At 39.5% G+C, this 18734-nt stretch overlaps 1 protein-coding gene across 1 annotated transcript in view; it reads left to right on the top strand.

The window, feature by feature from the left end:
- The window catches only part of LOC106612267 (protocadherin-11 X-linked), a 198485-nt gene extending 180546 nt beyond the window's left edge, over positions 1 to 17939 (top strand). Inside the window, exons 5-6 of the mRNA XM_082955522.1 lie at positions 2104 to 2302; positions 17923 to 17939. Of these exons, the coding sequence (XP_082811648.1) occupies positions 2104 to 2302; positions 17923 to 17939 (216 nt within the window). The remainder of the gene's footprint in view (positions 1 to 2103; positions 2303 to 17922) is intronic.
- Positions 17940 to 18734: the final 795 nt, after the last annotated feature.

The raw sequence follows: 18734 nt of genomic DNA on the forward strand, positions 1-18734 counted from the left end.
CCCAATTATGTTTTTCTCCCCTGTCTGCCTTATCAAAGAACAACAAGGGCTTTATCTCTATACCACAGTGGTGGAGGGCAAGTACTTTTCCAAAGAGGCACAGACGACCCCCCCGTGAGCATAAAGACCCATGTGTTAATGTTGTTTTTCATTCAGAAATCTCGTATTGCTATAGCCGCTCTAGAGATGGAGAAAATGTAGATTATTGTGGTGAGGCTATGATATGTTTTAATGAAACATTTGTTCTAATCAGTCTGAATAATAGATTGAATACCAACTGAAACACAATAGCATTATAAGGGCAATATAATCAAGTTGTCAGTGTTTTATTTTCCTCGTGAGATGCAATGTGAGACTGAGAATCGTGTTATAAAAGAAAATTTTATTCACTTTGAAATTGCCCTTTTTCTCCAAACTGTCCATTGTAACCAAAAGCCTCCTCACATTTATAAAATTGCATGTAATAACACGTCAGTCATTTCACTGTTAATTGTCTTCAATGTTAAAGCATTTTTTTTATTTTTTTTTACTTGGCAAAGAATGACCTGACAATATTTAATTTAAGTTCATTCCTTTTAAAATATGATTACAGTCAAAGGTGTAGAATGTATTGGAGGTAAAAAAATAAATAAAATAGGATTACCCTTTATTTTGTTTTTTACAATGTGACTCATCTATGTTCTCTTTTCATGAAGAACGGCTAGCATTTGTGGCTATTGACCTCCCTATGGAGGGTTTCCCTATGGAGTGTTACCATCGTGCTCCTGGAAAAAGGTCACCACATGAACTTCTGTAACTCTCCAGAGAAATCAAAGAACTACTCCCTTTGAGAGGAGAGGAGATCTACAAACTGGTACAATCCTCAGACAGACCTTTTCTAATCAAAGTCACTTCATCCACCCCTCCTTCCCTTTATCTAAATTGGACCAGTGGGAAAAGGAGGACACGGTGCAGCCTCGTCAAAAGGGTTAATCTATTATAATCATATCATGGGCAGTACCTGTCAATTAAAAGACTTATGCTATAAGTAGTTACCATTGATTTTTGAATAGTATGGCATTACCCTTGACTGCTATATCTCAAAAGACCGCTGATTTTAGGTTCTAAGCCCACTGTATCAATTAGACTGCCGTGACGTAATACGATATTCGTCAGAGAAGACGTGACAATGATGGAGACTTGTCTTGTTAGACATGCAAGAACAATCCCATAATAGGCAACCAATTAGTCTGACATTTTCCCCAAATGCCGTATCCAAGGTGATTGAATTAGCTCCCTCTGCAGCTGAACATACCAGCATTGTCCACCATACCGAAACATATGAAAAAACATATTGTTCTGTGGTGTTTTCAGACCAAGCATCATGTGATGTTAAATGAACGTTGTGTTTCCATGTGTTTCCCTCCAGACCAAGCATCACGTGACGTTAAATGAACGTTGTGTTTCCATGCGTTTCCCTCCAGACCAAGCATCATGTGACGTTTAATGAACGTTGTGTTTCCATGTGTTTCCCTCCAGACCAAGCATTGTGTGGCGTTAAATTAACGTTGTGTTTCCCTCCAGACCAAGCGTCACGTGACGTTAAATGAACCTTGTGTTTCCCTCCAGACCCAGGACTGTGTGACGTTAAATGAGCATTGTTTCCATGTGTTTCCCTCCAGACCCAGCATTGTGTGACGTTAAATGAACCTTGTGTTTCCCTCCAGACCCAGCATTGTGTGACGTTAAATGAACCTTGTGTTTCCCTCCAGACCCAGCATTGTGTGACGTTAAATGAACCTTGTGTTTCCCTCCAGACCCAGCATCACGTGACGTTAAATGAACCTTGTGTTTCCCTCCAGACCAAGCATTGTGTGACGTTAAATGAGCGTTGTGTTTCCATGTGTTTCCCTCCAGACCCAGCATCACGTGACGTTAAATGAGTGTTGTGTTTCCATGTGTTTCCCTCCAGACCCAGCATCACGTGACGTTAAATGAACGTTGTGTTTCCAGCATTGTGTGATGTTAAAGTATTACAGTTACGTACTGTTTTGGTGTTGTGTGTTTTTAGACCAACCACCAGTGATGTTAAATTAACGTTGTGTTTTGGTGTGTTTCCATCAGACTCAGCGTCGCGTGACGTTCCACCTCCCGGACGGTTCTCAGGAGAGCTGTAGCGACAGTGGTCTAGGGGACCACGAGCCCAGCAGCACTGCCAGCACCACTCAGCCTCTCCCCCTCGGCTTCCCCCAGGAAGAGTACTACCAACAGACCTCGCCCAACAGCCGCACCGAGGGAGACGGAAACTCTGACCCTGAGTCCAGTAAGTGGCTACTGTCCAAGGATTTACTATCTTTCCTTTTGTTTATTTTACCAGGTTGTCCCATTGAGTTCAACATACCGTTGAAGACCAGGGAAAGAGCTTCTCTCTGTAATAAACTGGCCTTGATATATTCATCACATGGTTTATCTTATAAGAAGAGCACGCTATTGTATCTTTATGTACTTGAACAAGAAGGACATAAAATGTTATGGTCAATTTTCCCTACAGTCCATTAAATAAGGAGGTCAAAATATATATATTTTCAAGAAAGACCTGACCCTTGGCTAAGAGCAGCTTGGTCTGGCCAATAAACTAGCCATTCTAATTAATCATGTTTTATCTTCTATAATTAACTATAGGAGGAGCACTCCATCAGCATTATATAAGGGGTTAACTATATAAAGAGTCTCAATCAGCATTATATAAGGGGTTAACTATAGGAGGAGTCTCTAGCAGCATTATATAAAGGGTTAACTATATAAAGAGTCTCTATCAGCATTATATAAGGGGTTAACTATAGGATGAGCCTCTTGCAGCGTTATAGAAGGGGTTAACTATATAAAGAGTCTCTATCAGCATTATATAAGGGGTTAACTATATAAGAGTCTCTATCAGCATTATATAAGGGGTTAACTATATAAAGAGTCTCAATCAGCATTATATAAGGGGTTAACTATATAAAGAGTCTCAATCAACATTATATAAGGGGTTAACTATATAAGAGTCTCTATCAGCATTATATAAGGGGTTAACTATATAAAGAGTCTCTATCAGCATTATATAAGGGGTTAACTATAGGAGGAGTCTCTAGCAGCATTATATAAAGGGTTAACTATATAAAGAGTCTCTATCAGCATTATAGAAGGGGTTAACTATAGGAGGAGTCTCTAGCAGCATTATATAAAGGGTTAACTATATAAAGAGTCTCTATCAGCATTATATAAGGGGTTAACTATATAAGAGTCTCTATCAGCATTATATAAGGGGTTAACTATATAAAGAGTCTCAATCAACATTATATAAGGGGTTAACTATAGGAGGAGTCTCTAGCAGCATTATATAAAGGGTTAACTATATAAAGAGTCTCTATCAACATTATATAAGGGGTTAACTATAGGAGGAGCACTCTATCAGCATTATATAAGGGGTTAACTATATAAAGAGTCTCTATCAGCATTATATAAGGGGTTAACTATATAAAAGTCTCTATCAGCATTATATAAGGGGTTAACTATATAAGAGTCTTTATCAGCATTGTATAAGGGGTTAACTATATAAGAGTCTCTATCAGCATTATATAAGGGGTTAACTATATAAAGAGTCTCAATCAGCATTATATAAGGGGTTAACTAAGGGAGGAGCACTCTATCAGCATCTCAATTATAATGGTGATTACAATCTTCTACTCCAATCTAAATATCTGGTAGTTACTTTCTCTTTGACCTTGTGATGAAAAGCCCTAATACGTTTTGAAAAATAGGGGAGTCACAAGGTCGCGTGAGCTGCCTGAAAACACAATGGCATCTGCCTTGATTCTGAGAAAACCTCCACCCTATAATCACAGAACAATAGGGAGGGGAGTCAGCATAGATCTCCCTCAACTACCTACCTCTCCCTGTGTCTGTGTCCTACACATCAATGATATGGATGAATTACCATCCACGTCTCCTGTTGTCAGCGGCGACTCAATTTTCTTCTTTACGTACTTTTTTTCCCCCTCAGAAGACAGAACAAGGTGAACACTGGTTGTTTTGCCTGCACCTACATGTACATTGTATCCTTTGTGTCTTGGCTATAAGTGAGAGAACACCCGCTCCTCCTCCATCTGCCTGCATACATCTGTCCTCTCTGGTGCTGCTCTGACAGAACCCTCGGGTGTCAGGACTCTGTCCTCTCTGGTGCTGCTCTGACAGAACCCTCGGGTGTCAGGACTCTGTCCTCTCTGGTGCTGCTCTGACAGAACCCTCGGGTGTCAGGACTAGTGTGAATGTGAATGCATTTGTTAAACATTAGAAAATATGGGTGGCATCCGACAATAGACTGCAATTTACATACATAGTATTTGGGATCTTTGTATTTTGTGATGTACTTTCTGTTGGTGAGACCAAGCGAACAGAATAGAGAGACATCTCTGATGATAATAACCAGTTAGATAAATGTTATTAAACCAAGCGGACAGAATAGAGAGACATCTCTGATGATGATAATAACCAGTTAGATAGATGTTAATAGACCAAGCGAACAGAATAGAGAGACATCTCTGATGATGATAATAACCAGTTAGATAGATGTTAATAGACCAAGCGAACAGAATAGAGAGACATCTCTGATGATGATAATAACCAGTTAGAAAGATGTTATTTTCCCCATCCAAGCAAATCATCCTGCTCCTACTCAGCTGCTTTCTATAAAAATCATACCCATGACGATAACGGTGATTCATAGTAATTATGATTTATATTTGGATGTAATTGCTGCTCACCTTTTGATTAATATTCAATGATGTAAACATCTTGTGCTTCGTTAAACTGCCTTCTCAAACAGTGAAATACTGTCTCTATTACATGGTCGATTCCCTTAGAAGACAATGTGCTGCACGTTAGTTGGAGATTGGAGAATGTCATGGTAATTTTAACATGTATATTTATATATAATCCTTACATTGATGTCATGTGGTCCTGGAATGAAAGCAATATTAAAAGAAGAATAACATGACCAGTCATTTGATCAGAAAGTCGTCCTTAACACTGTGTAGTTAAACAGTCCCCCTTTTCATTGTATTTTCTCTCACACCAAATGTAATTAATGTCAAAGTACTAGGAATTGCTGTATAGCAGAGTAGGATTAGTTCATGATGTTCAAAAGTAACCTTGGTTTTATGACGTACCAGAACAGTTAAGTGCTGTAGATATGTTTTTTTTAACCTCTACTCAACAGCCAGTGTAATCCTGTGGCGCGTTATTGAAATACCTCAAAAATGCAAAAACTTTAATTTTTCAAACATATGACTATTTTACACCATTTTAAAGACAAGACTCTCGTTAATCTAACCACACTGTCCGATTTCAAAAAGGCTTTACAACGAAAGCAAAACATTAGATTATGTCAGCAGAGTACCCAGCCAGAAATAATCAGACACCCATTTTTCAAGCTAGCATATAATGTCACATAAACCCAAACCACAGCTAAATGCAGCACTAACCTTTGATGATCTTCATCAGATGACAACCCTAGGACATTATGTTATACAATACATGCATGTTTTGTTCAATCAAGTTCATATTTATATCAAAAACCAGCTTTTTACATTAGCATGTGACTAGCATGTGACTAGCATTCCCACCGAACACTGCCGGCGAATTTACTAAATTACTCACGATAAACGTTCACAAAAAGCATAACAATTATTTTAAGAATTATAGATCCAGAACTCCTCTATGCACTCGATATGTCCGATTTTAAAATAGCTTTTCGGTGAAAGCACATTTTGCAATATTCTCAGTAGATAGCCTGGCATCACAGGGCTAGCTATTTAGACACCCAGCAAGTTTAGCACTCACCAAAGTCAGATTTACTATAAGAAAAATGTTATTACCTTTGCTGTTCTTCGTCAGAATGCACTCCCAGGACTTCTACTTCAATAACAAATGTTGGTTTGGTCCCAAATAATCCATTGTTATATCCAAATAGCGGCGTTTTGTTCGTGCGTTCAAGACACTATCCGAAAGGGTAAATAAGGGTGACGAGCATGGCGCATTTCGCGACCCAAAAAATTGAAATATTCCATTACCGTACTTCGAAGCATGTCAACCGCTGTTTAAAATCAATTTTTATGCCATTTTTCTCGTAAAAAAGCGATAATATTCCGACCGGGATTCTGCGTTTAGGTAAACAGACGAACGAAAATAAAGCATGGGGTCGACTCGGGCACGTGCCTAAGCCCATAGTACTCTGATCGGCCACTTGCCAAACGCGATAATGTGTTTCAGCCAGAGGCTGCCTCGATATCATTCCGCTTTTTCCCGGGCTCTGAGAGCCTATGGGAGCCGTAGGAAGTGTCACGTTATAGCAAAGATCCTCAGTCTTCAATAAAAAGAGCCAAGATGAACAACAACTTGTCAGACAGGCCACTTCCTGCATGGAATCTTCTCAGGTTTTGGCCTGCCATATGAGTTCTGTTTTACTCACAGACACCATTCAAACAGTTTTAGAAACTTTAGGGTGTTTTCTATCCAAAGCCAATAATTATATGCATATTCTAGTTACTGGGCAGGAGTAGTAACCAGATTAAATCAGGTACGTTTTTTATCCGGCCGTGTCAATACTGCCCCCTAGCCCTAACAGGTTAAGTAGCAAAATACAGGTTTGATTCACCGGACACATCGCTACTACACAAGTAAAGAAAACCTGGAGACCGGTTGACATGTATGTTTTGCCAAGAACATGGGAAGACAACTGACTCATCCAGTCCAATATCCTCTCCCCCAAAAAAGTTCACAGATAAAACGTGACACTTTTGTTCCCGGTTCTAAAGGAGAAAATGAAGAGACAGATTCTCTCTCTCTCTCTCTCTCTCTCTCTGTTGACAGACTCAGAGATGAGTGCATTGGTGTCACGGGGGGCCCTAGATTAATTAGATATGGTTTTATCAATGGGAAGCAGGCTGCCATGGTAGGGGCAATCTCTTATCTCGTCGTCTCAATTTGTAAAAAGCAAGAACAAGGGAAAGAAGGAATGGGGGAAAGGGCAGAGAGATGGAGTAAACAGGGGTGTAGGGATAGGAGTAAACAGGCCAACTTCTAAGGCTTTGTATTCTGAAATGTGCTTGGTATGAGCAAGGTCTTGAATGTCAACGTTGGACTGAGTATCTCTCTGGGAACAGGCTGGGGATGTGGCCTTATGACAATACATTTCTCAACTCCTTTTTAAAACTGCATCTTTATTAGACCACCCTGCTCTTGAAATAAAGTTCATAAGACATTTATGTTTCTGTTATTTATGATCTAGGAGGCCATTCATTTTATGGCGCCTTTTGCTTTCCTTCCCCAGACTTACTTTATCCGACTGTCAGCAGTCTTATGTTGTCGTCTCCGCCATACAACGCTCTGAGGTTTTTCATATCTCCTCCTCCTCCTCCTCCTCCTCCTCCCATCTTGGCAAACAGATTTTAAGCACAAACGAATGTCATTAGCATGTATGTTATTAGCTCCACCCTTCAAGCCACCGAACAGATGGCATTTATAAATGTACACATCCAAAACATTTAACGCAATGTTAAATCGTACCTTTCCCTTTAGGTTGTTATATCGCAACGCTTTGGTACTTAACTTCAAATACAGACGGATGTGCATGCTGATGTGTCGTAGATCTATCACCATGGAAACGAGGGCAGGTAACAGTTGGTTTGTGTGTTTCTCCTAGCTATGGACTATGCCAAGGTAGTTCCATGGTGTGCCGGTTATCAATAACAAATGTACTGCCTGCCAAAAAGGCTTTTGTAAAGGAACATGGCTACCTAGTTAGCTATATGTCCATGCCTTTTTGTTCTGATTCAATTCTACTCTGCAGCATCTGAACAGGCAGATTGCAGATTGATTCTATTCTACTCTGCAGCATCTGAACAGGCAGATTGCAGACTGATTCTATTCTACTCTGCAGCATCTGAACAGGCAGACTGCAGACTGATTCTATTCTACTCTGCAGCATCTGAACAGGCAGATTGCAGACTGATTATATTCTACTCTGCAGCATCTGAACAGGCCTACTGCAGACTGATTCTATTCTACTCTGCAGCATCTGAACAGGCCTACTGCAGACTGATTCAATTCTACTCTGCAGCATCTGAACAGACAGATTGCAGACTGATTCTATTCTACTCTGCAGCATCTGAACAGGCAGACTGCAGACTGATTCTATTCTACTCTGCAGCATCTGAACAGGCAGACTGTAGACTGCAACAGTCAGTTGGGCTTAATGAGGGTCTTCATAATCATATGACTCAGTTTGCTGTTTTTCTCCAAATAAGTCAAAAATAATTAGTTTGAGAAAATGTGTAGATCGATACAACAGCATAGCTGTTCATTTATTTCTCATCACTGTTAACGGCCATTCCAGACACCCTGTATTTGATGTGATGATAATTATTGTTATTTCTCTCAGTGAGATGGCCCATTATTAAAATCAATTAAGCTTTTGAGTTTGCATCAACATTACCAAAATAAAAAAACAATCAAATCTTGTGTGGGGGGTTTTAGGGATAGTTATTATGTTATTATGTGGGATTCCTAGGTAATAACATACTAAAAGGCTTTGGGGAATGACGGGGTTCTCATGTCATGATGTGGTTGTAAGCTCTCAGACAAAGTTAAGTTGCTGAAAATTCTAGCTTGACAATAAATCCCTAAAAAAAAATTCCCCTCCAAAAATGTAAAATAAATCCTTCAACAATGTTCAAACAATACACAGTTTGTACTCTGGACAATTTATAAATGTACTTATTCTAGGCCTATATTATTATGAGTCAGAGGATTTAAGAGCACTAGCTTTCATACAGTACCAGCTAAAAGCATTCGTAGATGTGTATTTTAGTCAATGAGAGAAAGATAAAATACCAAAAATGATATTTCTTACTCTGTGGAATATGGTTTTCAAATGAACAGTTTATGCCTTTCTAAGATCTAAAGTGGCTATTAAAATAAGCCAATCCTTTTTATACACTGTAAGTATAATAAGATTACAGATATAAAACGTACATCGACCTACAGTTGTAGTTTTACAGTAAAAGGATTACAGATATAAAACGTACATAGACCTACAGTTGTAGTTTTACAGTAAGAGGATTACAGATCTAAACGTGCATAGACCTACAGTTGTAGTTTTACAGTAAGAGGATTACAGATCTAAACGTGCATCGACCTACAGTTGTAGTTTTACAGTAAGAGGATTACAGATCTAAACGTGCATAGACCTACAGTTGTAGTTTTACAGTAAGAGTTTTTTGATGTACACTTTCCCCCTTAATTGCTTTCTGGGTAATTATGAGCACGATTATTCTTTTTGGAGGGTATTATTTATTCCAGACCTGGATTTCAATTTGATGACCTTTCCCGTCTTCATTGTAATGTTAAAAAAAAAACAGACAGATGACATGCGTCCTGTCTTGCGGAGTGCTTTAATCTGGTTAAAGACTTTCAGAGTTCAGTACGGGTACAATACTTTGATGAAACCATACTTGTAGTACTGTTTCAACTATTTCAACAGTTACCTGTTAAATGGACGTGTGTCCCCCCTCTATGCGTGGTGCTCTCTGTCTGTTTTAGCTCAGAGAACTGCCGTCTGTCAGTAGTTGGGAAAGATTCACCTCACATCACAACAACAGACAAAGTTCTCAGGAAGCATTGTAATCAGTCATATCTTAAGGGAGGAGGATGATATTCCACTGTACAATGAACATATACAATCTGTCTTTCGGTCATTACGTTACGCAATTAGAAGTAATGAATGTGGTTGTTAATTACATTCATTTGTGCAAATCTCCATTCCCAGTTAAATTTCTCTATGGAAACACTGTGACACTGACCAATGACTTATCATTTGCAATGTGATCGTATCCATTCAGCCCACTAGAATTACGCATAATTAGCAGTACAATGTTATTAGCAACCAGGGGAACCCTGAACAGACATACTGAGAGAAGAGACCTGCAGTTCAGATATTGTGCAGTTAGCTAACCACAGTTTAGTAATTATATGTATCTATATAGTATATTTCAGTTAGCTAGCCACAGCTTAGTAATGATATGTATTGATTTAGTCTATTTCAGTTAGCTAGCCACAGCTTAGTAATGATCTGTATTGATATAGTCTATAGCAGTTAGCTAGCCACAGATTAGTAATGATATAGTATATTTCTAAATATGTTCTCGTACTTTATTGTTGATTGTGGGGCTTGCAGGATTAGCAGTTCTCAGAAACAACACAGCTTTAAAAACTTGTATACTGTACATGGCACTCTATCTAGCTACCTCGCTATTGCCTGTGTTATCATCTTTCATTGATCTAGCTACCTCATCTTTATTGCCTGTGTTATCCACCTTTCATTGATCTAGCAACCTCATCTTTATTACCTGTGTTATCAATCTTCAATTGATCTAGCTACCTCATCTTTATTGCCTGTGTTATCCATCTGTCATTGATCTAGCTACCTCATCTTTATTACCTGTGTTATCCATCTTTCATTGATCTAGCTACCTCATCTTTATTGCCTGTGTTATCCATCTTTCATTGATCTAGCCACCTCATCTTAATTACCTGTGTTATCCATCTTTCATTGTTAGGGTTTGATTAGTGTCTGTATTTCACCATTATGAAGGTATCTCTCTAACTGCTTTGTTAGAATGTTTACACCAGATTGCTTTTGCTATTTTCTTACGTTTAATAAATAAATAACAAAATAAAAAGCCCTCAGTGCCGCAGGCGCCCAGAACTTTTTACAGCATCTGCCCCAGTGGGCCAGCAACAGAGCTAAATGAAGCAACAGTCAGAATTAACCTACATAAGATTACACCGATCCTTTTAGGATTATTTCAGATTGGTTTGTTCTTTTTTTCCTGACCGGTTAAGGTCTCAGCCTGAGTCTGGGGGGATTTAAATGGACTCGTCTATATCCATCCTAGCCAGAGGGATTTTAGTGGGAGTCTCTCAGAGGTGATGTGGAGGGGAGCCTGTGTTTCATCTGGTTCAAATGCCACATGAGTGGTTTGGTTGAGAGACAAGCTATTGATCTGGTGGCATCAACTCAAATCACTGGAATGTCCTTCTCTAGAAGAGCCTGTTAGAAACCTATTTTTGAGAGCATTAGGAGTTACTTTGTTGTGCTGCCAAGCACTGACTGAAGTTGATACTGTGCATATGTAGCCCATAATACCAACATGCTAGGTCCTAAAGGCAACATAATACTGTAGAGTAAATCATAAACCTACATACTTCACATCAAATAATTTACATCTTCGAAACAAACTTGTTAATTTGGGCTCACAAAGAGAATCTATTAGAGTCTATTTGTTAAATTAACTCTGCCATCCTAAAATCCCTGATTAGCTTTTTGTACTGAACTTTTAAAAGAGGTATCATACAACTTTTTAACGAGAAACTGATACCTTTCAGTGATAACAATGCATTCAACACTGCATTTAAACATCCACCATTTATTGATAGTGTGTCCTACGTGATGTTATTATTTAAAACTCAGATAGTTAAAAGGGTCTCTCCTTCCTAGGATAGGAAATCAAAGTTCAGGAAGTTAGGTAAAAAAAAGGAAATCAGCTACTTGGCAGGATATATTCTCTCTTCTCTATGTTGAGCTGCTAGTTCAAATTCTCCACCACAACCGTGATGACTTGAGTGGGTTTCAAAGACCTGTACAATTAAAATACCCATTCTCAACATGTTAACGTATTCGGTAAAGTCTCATGTCTGGTTTGGAAGTGAATCAATAGCTGCCAAGTTTCATCCTGTCTCCGGACAATGTATTCTGAACTCTGCAGGGGGTAAACAGCCCAGCACAAAAGCCCAGGCCAACATTCCACTATGTTTTATTTCACTGACGCTGTGATTCCTAAAATGTAATCTACCTTGCCCTGCATATTAAACTGACATCTATAAATGGAGGTGCAAGAGAGAGGGAAACATTCTTCGTTAACGCCTTGCTTCATTATCAGCTAAAGTACAGTTTACTTTCATCATAATAACTGTTATGTGGTGCTTAATAATATCTTAGACTGGACATACTGGACATATCGGACATATCTAATGATGTCTTAGACTGGACATACTGGACATTGCAATAGGTAAAGCCATTTGTTTCATATACACTTTACATTATCTAAAGCCAGTAGTTATAGATAGCCTTTACATTATTTAAAGCCATTTGTTTCATATAGACTTTACATTATCTAAAGCCAGTAGTTACAGATAGCCTTTACATTATTTAAAGCCATTTGTTTCATATAGACTTTACATTATCTAAAGCCAGTAGTTATAGATAGACTTTACATTATTTAAAGCCATTTGTTTCATATAGACTTTACATTATCTAAAGCCAGTAGTTATAGATAGCCTTTACATTATTTAAAGCCATTTGTTTCATATAGACTTTACATTATCTAAAGCCAGTAGTTATAGATAGCCTTTACATTATTTAAAGCCATTTGTTTCATATAGACTTTACATTATCTAAAGCCAGTAGTTATAGATAGCCTTTACATTATTTAAAGCCATTTGTATATATTTATTGGGGCGGCAGGTAGCCTAGTGGTTAGAGATTTGGACTAGTAACCGAAGGAATGCAAGATTGAATCCCTGAACTGACAAGGTAAAAATCTGTCGTTCTGCCCCTGAACAAGGCAGTTAACACACTGTTCCCTGGTAGGCTGACATTGTAATTAGAATTTGTTCTTATCTGACTTGCCTAGTTAAATAAAAGTTAAATAAAAAATAAAATAGATAGCCCTTACATTATTTAAATGAATTTGCTATTTAGCTAGACGTTGCATTATTTAACTTGATTTGTTATATACGGTAGGTAGATATTACATTTGTTTTATGAATTGGTTCTAACCAGAATAGAAAGAGGAGTGGGAGGCCCTGGTGCACAACTGAGCAAGAGGACAAGAACATTAGAGTGTCAGGTTTGAGAAACAGACGCCTCACAAGTCCTGAAACTGGCAGCTTCCTTAAATAGTACCCGCAAAACACCAGTCTCAACGTCAACAGTGAAGAGGCAACTCCGGGATGCTGGCCTTCTAGGCAGAGTTCTTCTGTCCAGTGTCTGTGTTCTTTTGCCCATCTTAATCTTTTATTTTTATTGGCCAGTCTGAGATGTGGCTTTTTCTTTGCAACTCTGCCTAGAAAGCCAGCATCCCGGAGTTGCCTCTTCACTGTTGACTTCGAGACTGGTGTTTTGCGGGTACTACTTAATGAAACTGCCAGTTGAGGACTTGTGAGGCGTCTGTTTCTCAAACTAGACACTCTACTGTACTTGTCCTCTTGCTCAGTTGTGCACCGGGGCCTCCCAATCCACTTTCTATTCTGGTTAGAGCCAGTTTGCGCTGTTCTGTGAAGGGAGTAGTACACAGCGTTGATCGAGATCTTCAGTTCTTTGGCAATTTCTCCCATGGAATAGCCTTCATTTATCAGAACAAGAATAGACCAATGAGTTTCAAAAGAAAGTTATTTGTTTCTGGCCATGTTCAGCCTGTACTCAAACCCACAAATGCTGATGCTCCAGATACTTAACTAGTCTAAAGAAGGCCAGTTTTTTTGCTTCTTTAACCAGAACAACAGTTTTCAGCTGTGCTAACATAATTGCAAAAGGGTTTTCTAATGGTCAATTAGCCTTTTAAAATGATAAACTTGGATTAGCTAACACAACGTGCCATTGGAACACAGGAGTGATGGTTTCAGATAATGGGCCTCTGTACGCCTATGTAGATATTCCATTAAAAATCGTCCGTTTCCAGCTACAATAGTAATTTACAACATTAACAATGTCTGCACTTCTGATTAATTTGATGTTATTGCAATGGACAGAAAATGTGCTTTTCATTAAAAAACAAGGACATTTCTAAGTGACCCCAGACTTTTGAAAGGTAGTGTACATAAACATAACAACATTACAAGTAATTTGTTATACATAGACATCACATTATTTAAAGCCATTAGTTGTAGATGTTAGATTATTTAAAGCCATTTGTAATAGATAGCCGTGACAAAAATCCCTCTCCCTTGCAAGTGTGATTCAGATAGCTCGAACACTGGACTTTTGACAACAAAAACCTGCTAGCTGGACCTTATATATATAACATTGCATTATTAATCTACAAATGTTGAATTATAAGGACCTATTTGTATGAAAATGTCAATGCAATAGAGGTTGATACATACAGCATACACTGAGTGTATGAAACATTCTTCTGCCCTCAGAACAGCCTCAATTTCTCAGGGCATGGACTCTACAAGGTGTCGAAAGCATTCCACAGGGATGCTGGCCCATGTTGACTCCAATGCTTCCAACAATTGTGTCAAGTTGGCTGGATGTCCTTTTGGCAGCGGACCATTCTTGATACACATGGGAAACTGTATTACAGTTCTTGACAAACTCAAAAACTCTACTGTTTTGTTTTGCCTATTCACCCTCTGATGCACATATACACATTCCGTGTCTCAATTGTCTCAAGGCTTCTTTAACCTGTCTCCTCCCCTTCATCAACACTGATTGAAGTGGATTTAACAAGTGACATCAAAAAGGGATCATAGCTTTCACCTGGATTCAGAGGAAGGCCCTAAAAATTGTCAAAGAAAGACTCCAGCCAGCCTAGTCATAGACTGTTCCCTCTGCTACCGCACGGCAAGCAGCATCGGAGCGGTAAGTCTAGGTCCAGGAGGCTTCTAAACAGCTTCTACCCACAAGCCATAAGACTCCTAAAAATCGAATCAAATGGCTACCCAGACTATTTGCATTGCCCCTCCCGTCCGTCCGTCCGTCCGTCCGTCTCCTTTACGCCGCTGCTACTCTATGTTATTATCTATGCATAGTCACTTTAAGAACTCTACCTACATGTACATATTACCTCAATTACCTCGACTAACCGGTGTCCCCGCACATTGACTCTGTACCGGTACACCCCTATATATAGCCTTGCAATTGTTATTTTACTGCAGCTCTTTAATTATTTGTTACTTTTATTTATTTGTCATTTTTTAGGTATTTGTTGGTTAAGGGCGTGTAAGCATTCCACTGTAAGGTCTACACCTGTTGTATTTGGCACATGTTACAACAAAAAAAAAGAAACCGTTGATTTGATTTGATTCACCTGTTCAGTTGATCATGGAAACAGCAGGTGTTCTTAATGTTTTGTACACTCAGTGCATGTTACTGTGACACATTTCAGTTGAATGCATTCAGTTGTACAATTGACTAGGTATCCCCCTTTCTCCTTTCGATTTCCGTTGACATCTGCATTTAAGAAGGCCTGAGGTCAGAGTTGGTTTCACTCATTTCCCTTTAAGATATAACACTATGAATAGATTGATGCACTCAGTCTCATCCCTTCCTTTCTCATTTTTCACATTCAGACTGTCTCACGGATGAGGATGGGTTTTGCTCGGCTTTAGAAGGACTTATTGACCGAAATAACTGTGCATCAATATCTCCCCCGAAGGCTGAACAGGCTCCACATCAGAGGGGTTGTATTTCCAGGTGACTCGGCCCAAATTGCACCCTATTCCCTATATAGCTGCTCTGGTCAAATGTAGTGCAGTACATACAGTAGGGGATATTGTGTCATTTGGGACACAGACTCAGACGTAATGTCTACTGACCTGTACTGTCCTTATATCCGGGGAACAGCATGTTGTTTCAATCTATAACATATGGTGAGGGCATTTTAAAACCTTCACTATTATCATTGTCAAAGCACAGATATTTGTTTATTTATTTAACCCTTATTTTACTGGGTAAATTGACTGAGAACACGTGCTCATTTACAGCAACGACCTGGGGAATAGTTACAGGCAATAGGTGATGAATGAGCCAATTGGAAACTGGGGATGATTAGGTGGCATGCGGGCCAGATTGGGAATTTATCCAGGACACCGGGGTTAACACCACTAATCTTACAAAAATTGCCATGGGATCTTTAGTGACCACACAGAGTCAGGACAGCCATTTAATGCCCCATCAGAAAGACAGCACCTTACACAGGGCAATCGCAGCCCTGGGGTATTGCCCTGGGGTATTGCAATATTTGTTTAGACTAGAAGAAGAAGTTTATCCTACTGTCCCTCCAACATCCCTTTCCAACAACATCTGGTCTCCAATCCAGGACCAACCCTGCTTAGCTTCAGAGGCAAGCCAGCAGTGGGATGCAGGGTGGTATGCTGCTGGCTGAAATATTGTGTTGTATGAACATAACAAGATAAATTGGATGGCTGATTATGTGAATAATCCATGCTTTAATGGCTAACATGGTGTGTTTAAGGTAATTAGTCTATCTGTGACCTTTGTAAAATAATTCCGGACCGTCACAATCCTCATTTTTTCATTTTATTATAAAACCAGACCGGAATAATAGTATCTAATATATTCTAAATCTAGATTAACTTTGGACTGAAATGCAGTGACTAATCACAATAAATTATAATTTTGTCATTTGGAATTGAGTTACATATTTCATTACTTGTCAAAAGCAACACTTTTTTACATTTCTAAGTACTGTGCAAAAAATCAAGAACATAATCCATTTCATATTTCTGGGTCCAATCCTGATCAGAATACTAAATTCCACGTTGTCACATTATGCAATGCAACATGGTCAAATGACACCCAGCACTACTGTCATGTTGAAATCTCAGAACACTCTATGACATCTCCATGCACAGCAATTTAATCCAGGTGTTCCCGTGCATGCCTGAGTCATATTACTCCACGCACCTAAAACCCCTCTATCCCCTCCGTAATCCATGTACGGTATACACCGTATAGCTCTGATAAATTGGTGTCTTCAGACAAATGGATCACTTCAGAGGACCACTCACAGGGCGATATAACACAGACAAATGAAATGAGTTTAGGAAAAGAAGAAGAGCTTTGCTGAATGGGTTGAAACGGATTTCAGTTAGGACACCACCGACACGGAGGACGGATTTGAGAAGAAAAGAGAGTTGCGGGAGGTGGGAGCTGAATTGAGGAGAGATGAGTTGAGGAAGGTGGGAGTTGAATTGAGGAGAGTTGAGGAAGGTGGGAGCTGAATTGAGGAGAGATGAGTTGAGGAAGGTGGGAGTTGAATTGAGGAGAGTTGAGGAAGGTGGGAGCTGAATTGAGGAGAGATGAGTTGAGGAAGGTGGGAGTTGAATTGAGGAGAGTTGAGGAAGGTGGGAGCTGAATTGAGGAGAGGAGAGATGAGGATTGTGGGAGCTGAATTGAGGAGAGATGAGGAAGGTGGGAGCTCAATTGAGGAGAGATGAGGAAGGTGGGAGCTGAATTGAGGAGAGGAGAGATGAGGAAGGTGGGAGCTGAATTGAGGAGAGATGAGGAAGGTGGGAGCTGAATTGAGGAGAGGAGAGATGAGGAAGGTCAGAGCTGAATTGAGTAGAGTTGAGGAAGGTGGGAGCTGAATTGAGGAGAGGAGAGATGAGGAAGGTGGGAGCTGAATTGACGAGAGGAGAGTTGAGGAAGATGGGAGCTGGGAGGCCCTGTAGCTAGCTGCAGGAAATGTTTGTCCTAACAGAAAATGACAGGAGACTTTGGAAAGGGCTTGACATTGGACACATAAACCTGGCAGATGTGCTCTATCATAATCGGGCCAATTGAAGCATTCACTACATTTGCCATGGTCAAGTTCTCAGACCTAGCTGGCTTCTCTCTCTTCTGTGAGGAGAGAGAAATGCAAGAGGCAAGCGGCAGTGACATCTGTGAGACCTCAAGGCTATGTAGCAGCTACGAGGTCAGTCATCTGCCATGCCATGCCATGAATGCTACTGCAAAACTGGCTTCTGTTTCCCTGCCAACAAACACAGGCAGTCTATGTCTAATGGTCCCTTTGTCCCCCATTCCCCCCACAGACTCCTGGCTTGATTGAACTGATTTCTCCTCTAATTCTATTTAACTACAGCTCCTCACTGGATGTGGGTGTCAGGTGTTTGTCAAACAGTAACGTGTTTAGACAACAACAACAAAAAACACAATATAAATATCATCTCAGAATGAATCATGAATACCGTGGAGAAATCACAACAAAAAGAGGAGATATTACATTTTTTATTTTTTTATTTGAGGTCATATTTTACATTTTCTGTCTTCCCAATCTGGTGTGTCTATTGTGCTAGGAAACATGGATTTGGAAATAGGCAATGAAAATTGCTGAATGAATTCTGTCTGAAACAGTCATGTATAAGTTCTGTATGATGTACAGTGAATAGCATAAACTATACTTTAGAGAGAAGGGAGACATACTTAAGCAATAAGGCAGAAGGGGTGTGGTATATGACCTATATACCACAGCTAAGGGTTGTTCTTATGCACGACGCAACACGGAGTACCTGGATACAGCCCTTAGCCGTGGTATATTGGCAATATATCACAAACCCACGAGGTGCCTTATTGCTTTTATAAACCGGTTGCCAACACAGTAAGGCAACGAACTACAAATCTAAATTGAAAATGTTGTTTTAATAAACAAATTCAGAATAAATACATTCTGCCAGAAAAGCAGTCGGGACAAACGTCTCGTTGCTAGACTGGTTGCTATGCAACATATCCACAGGCTAGCTAGCAAGATAACATTACATGTATGCAAAAACCGCGCATTAGTGTCACTTCTAGAATGACTAACATATGACAATTATTAATTAATGTTGATCTGAATGTTGATATG

Source organism: Salmo salar, chromosome 09, assembly GCF_965601325.2.
Source record: "Salmo salar chromosome 09, fSalSal1, whole genome shotgun sequence".
NCBI classification, from domain to species: Eukaryota; Metazoa; Chordata; class Actinopteri; order Salmoniformes; family Salmonidae; genus Salmo; species Salmo salar.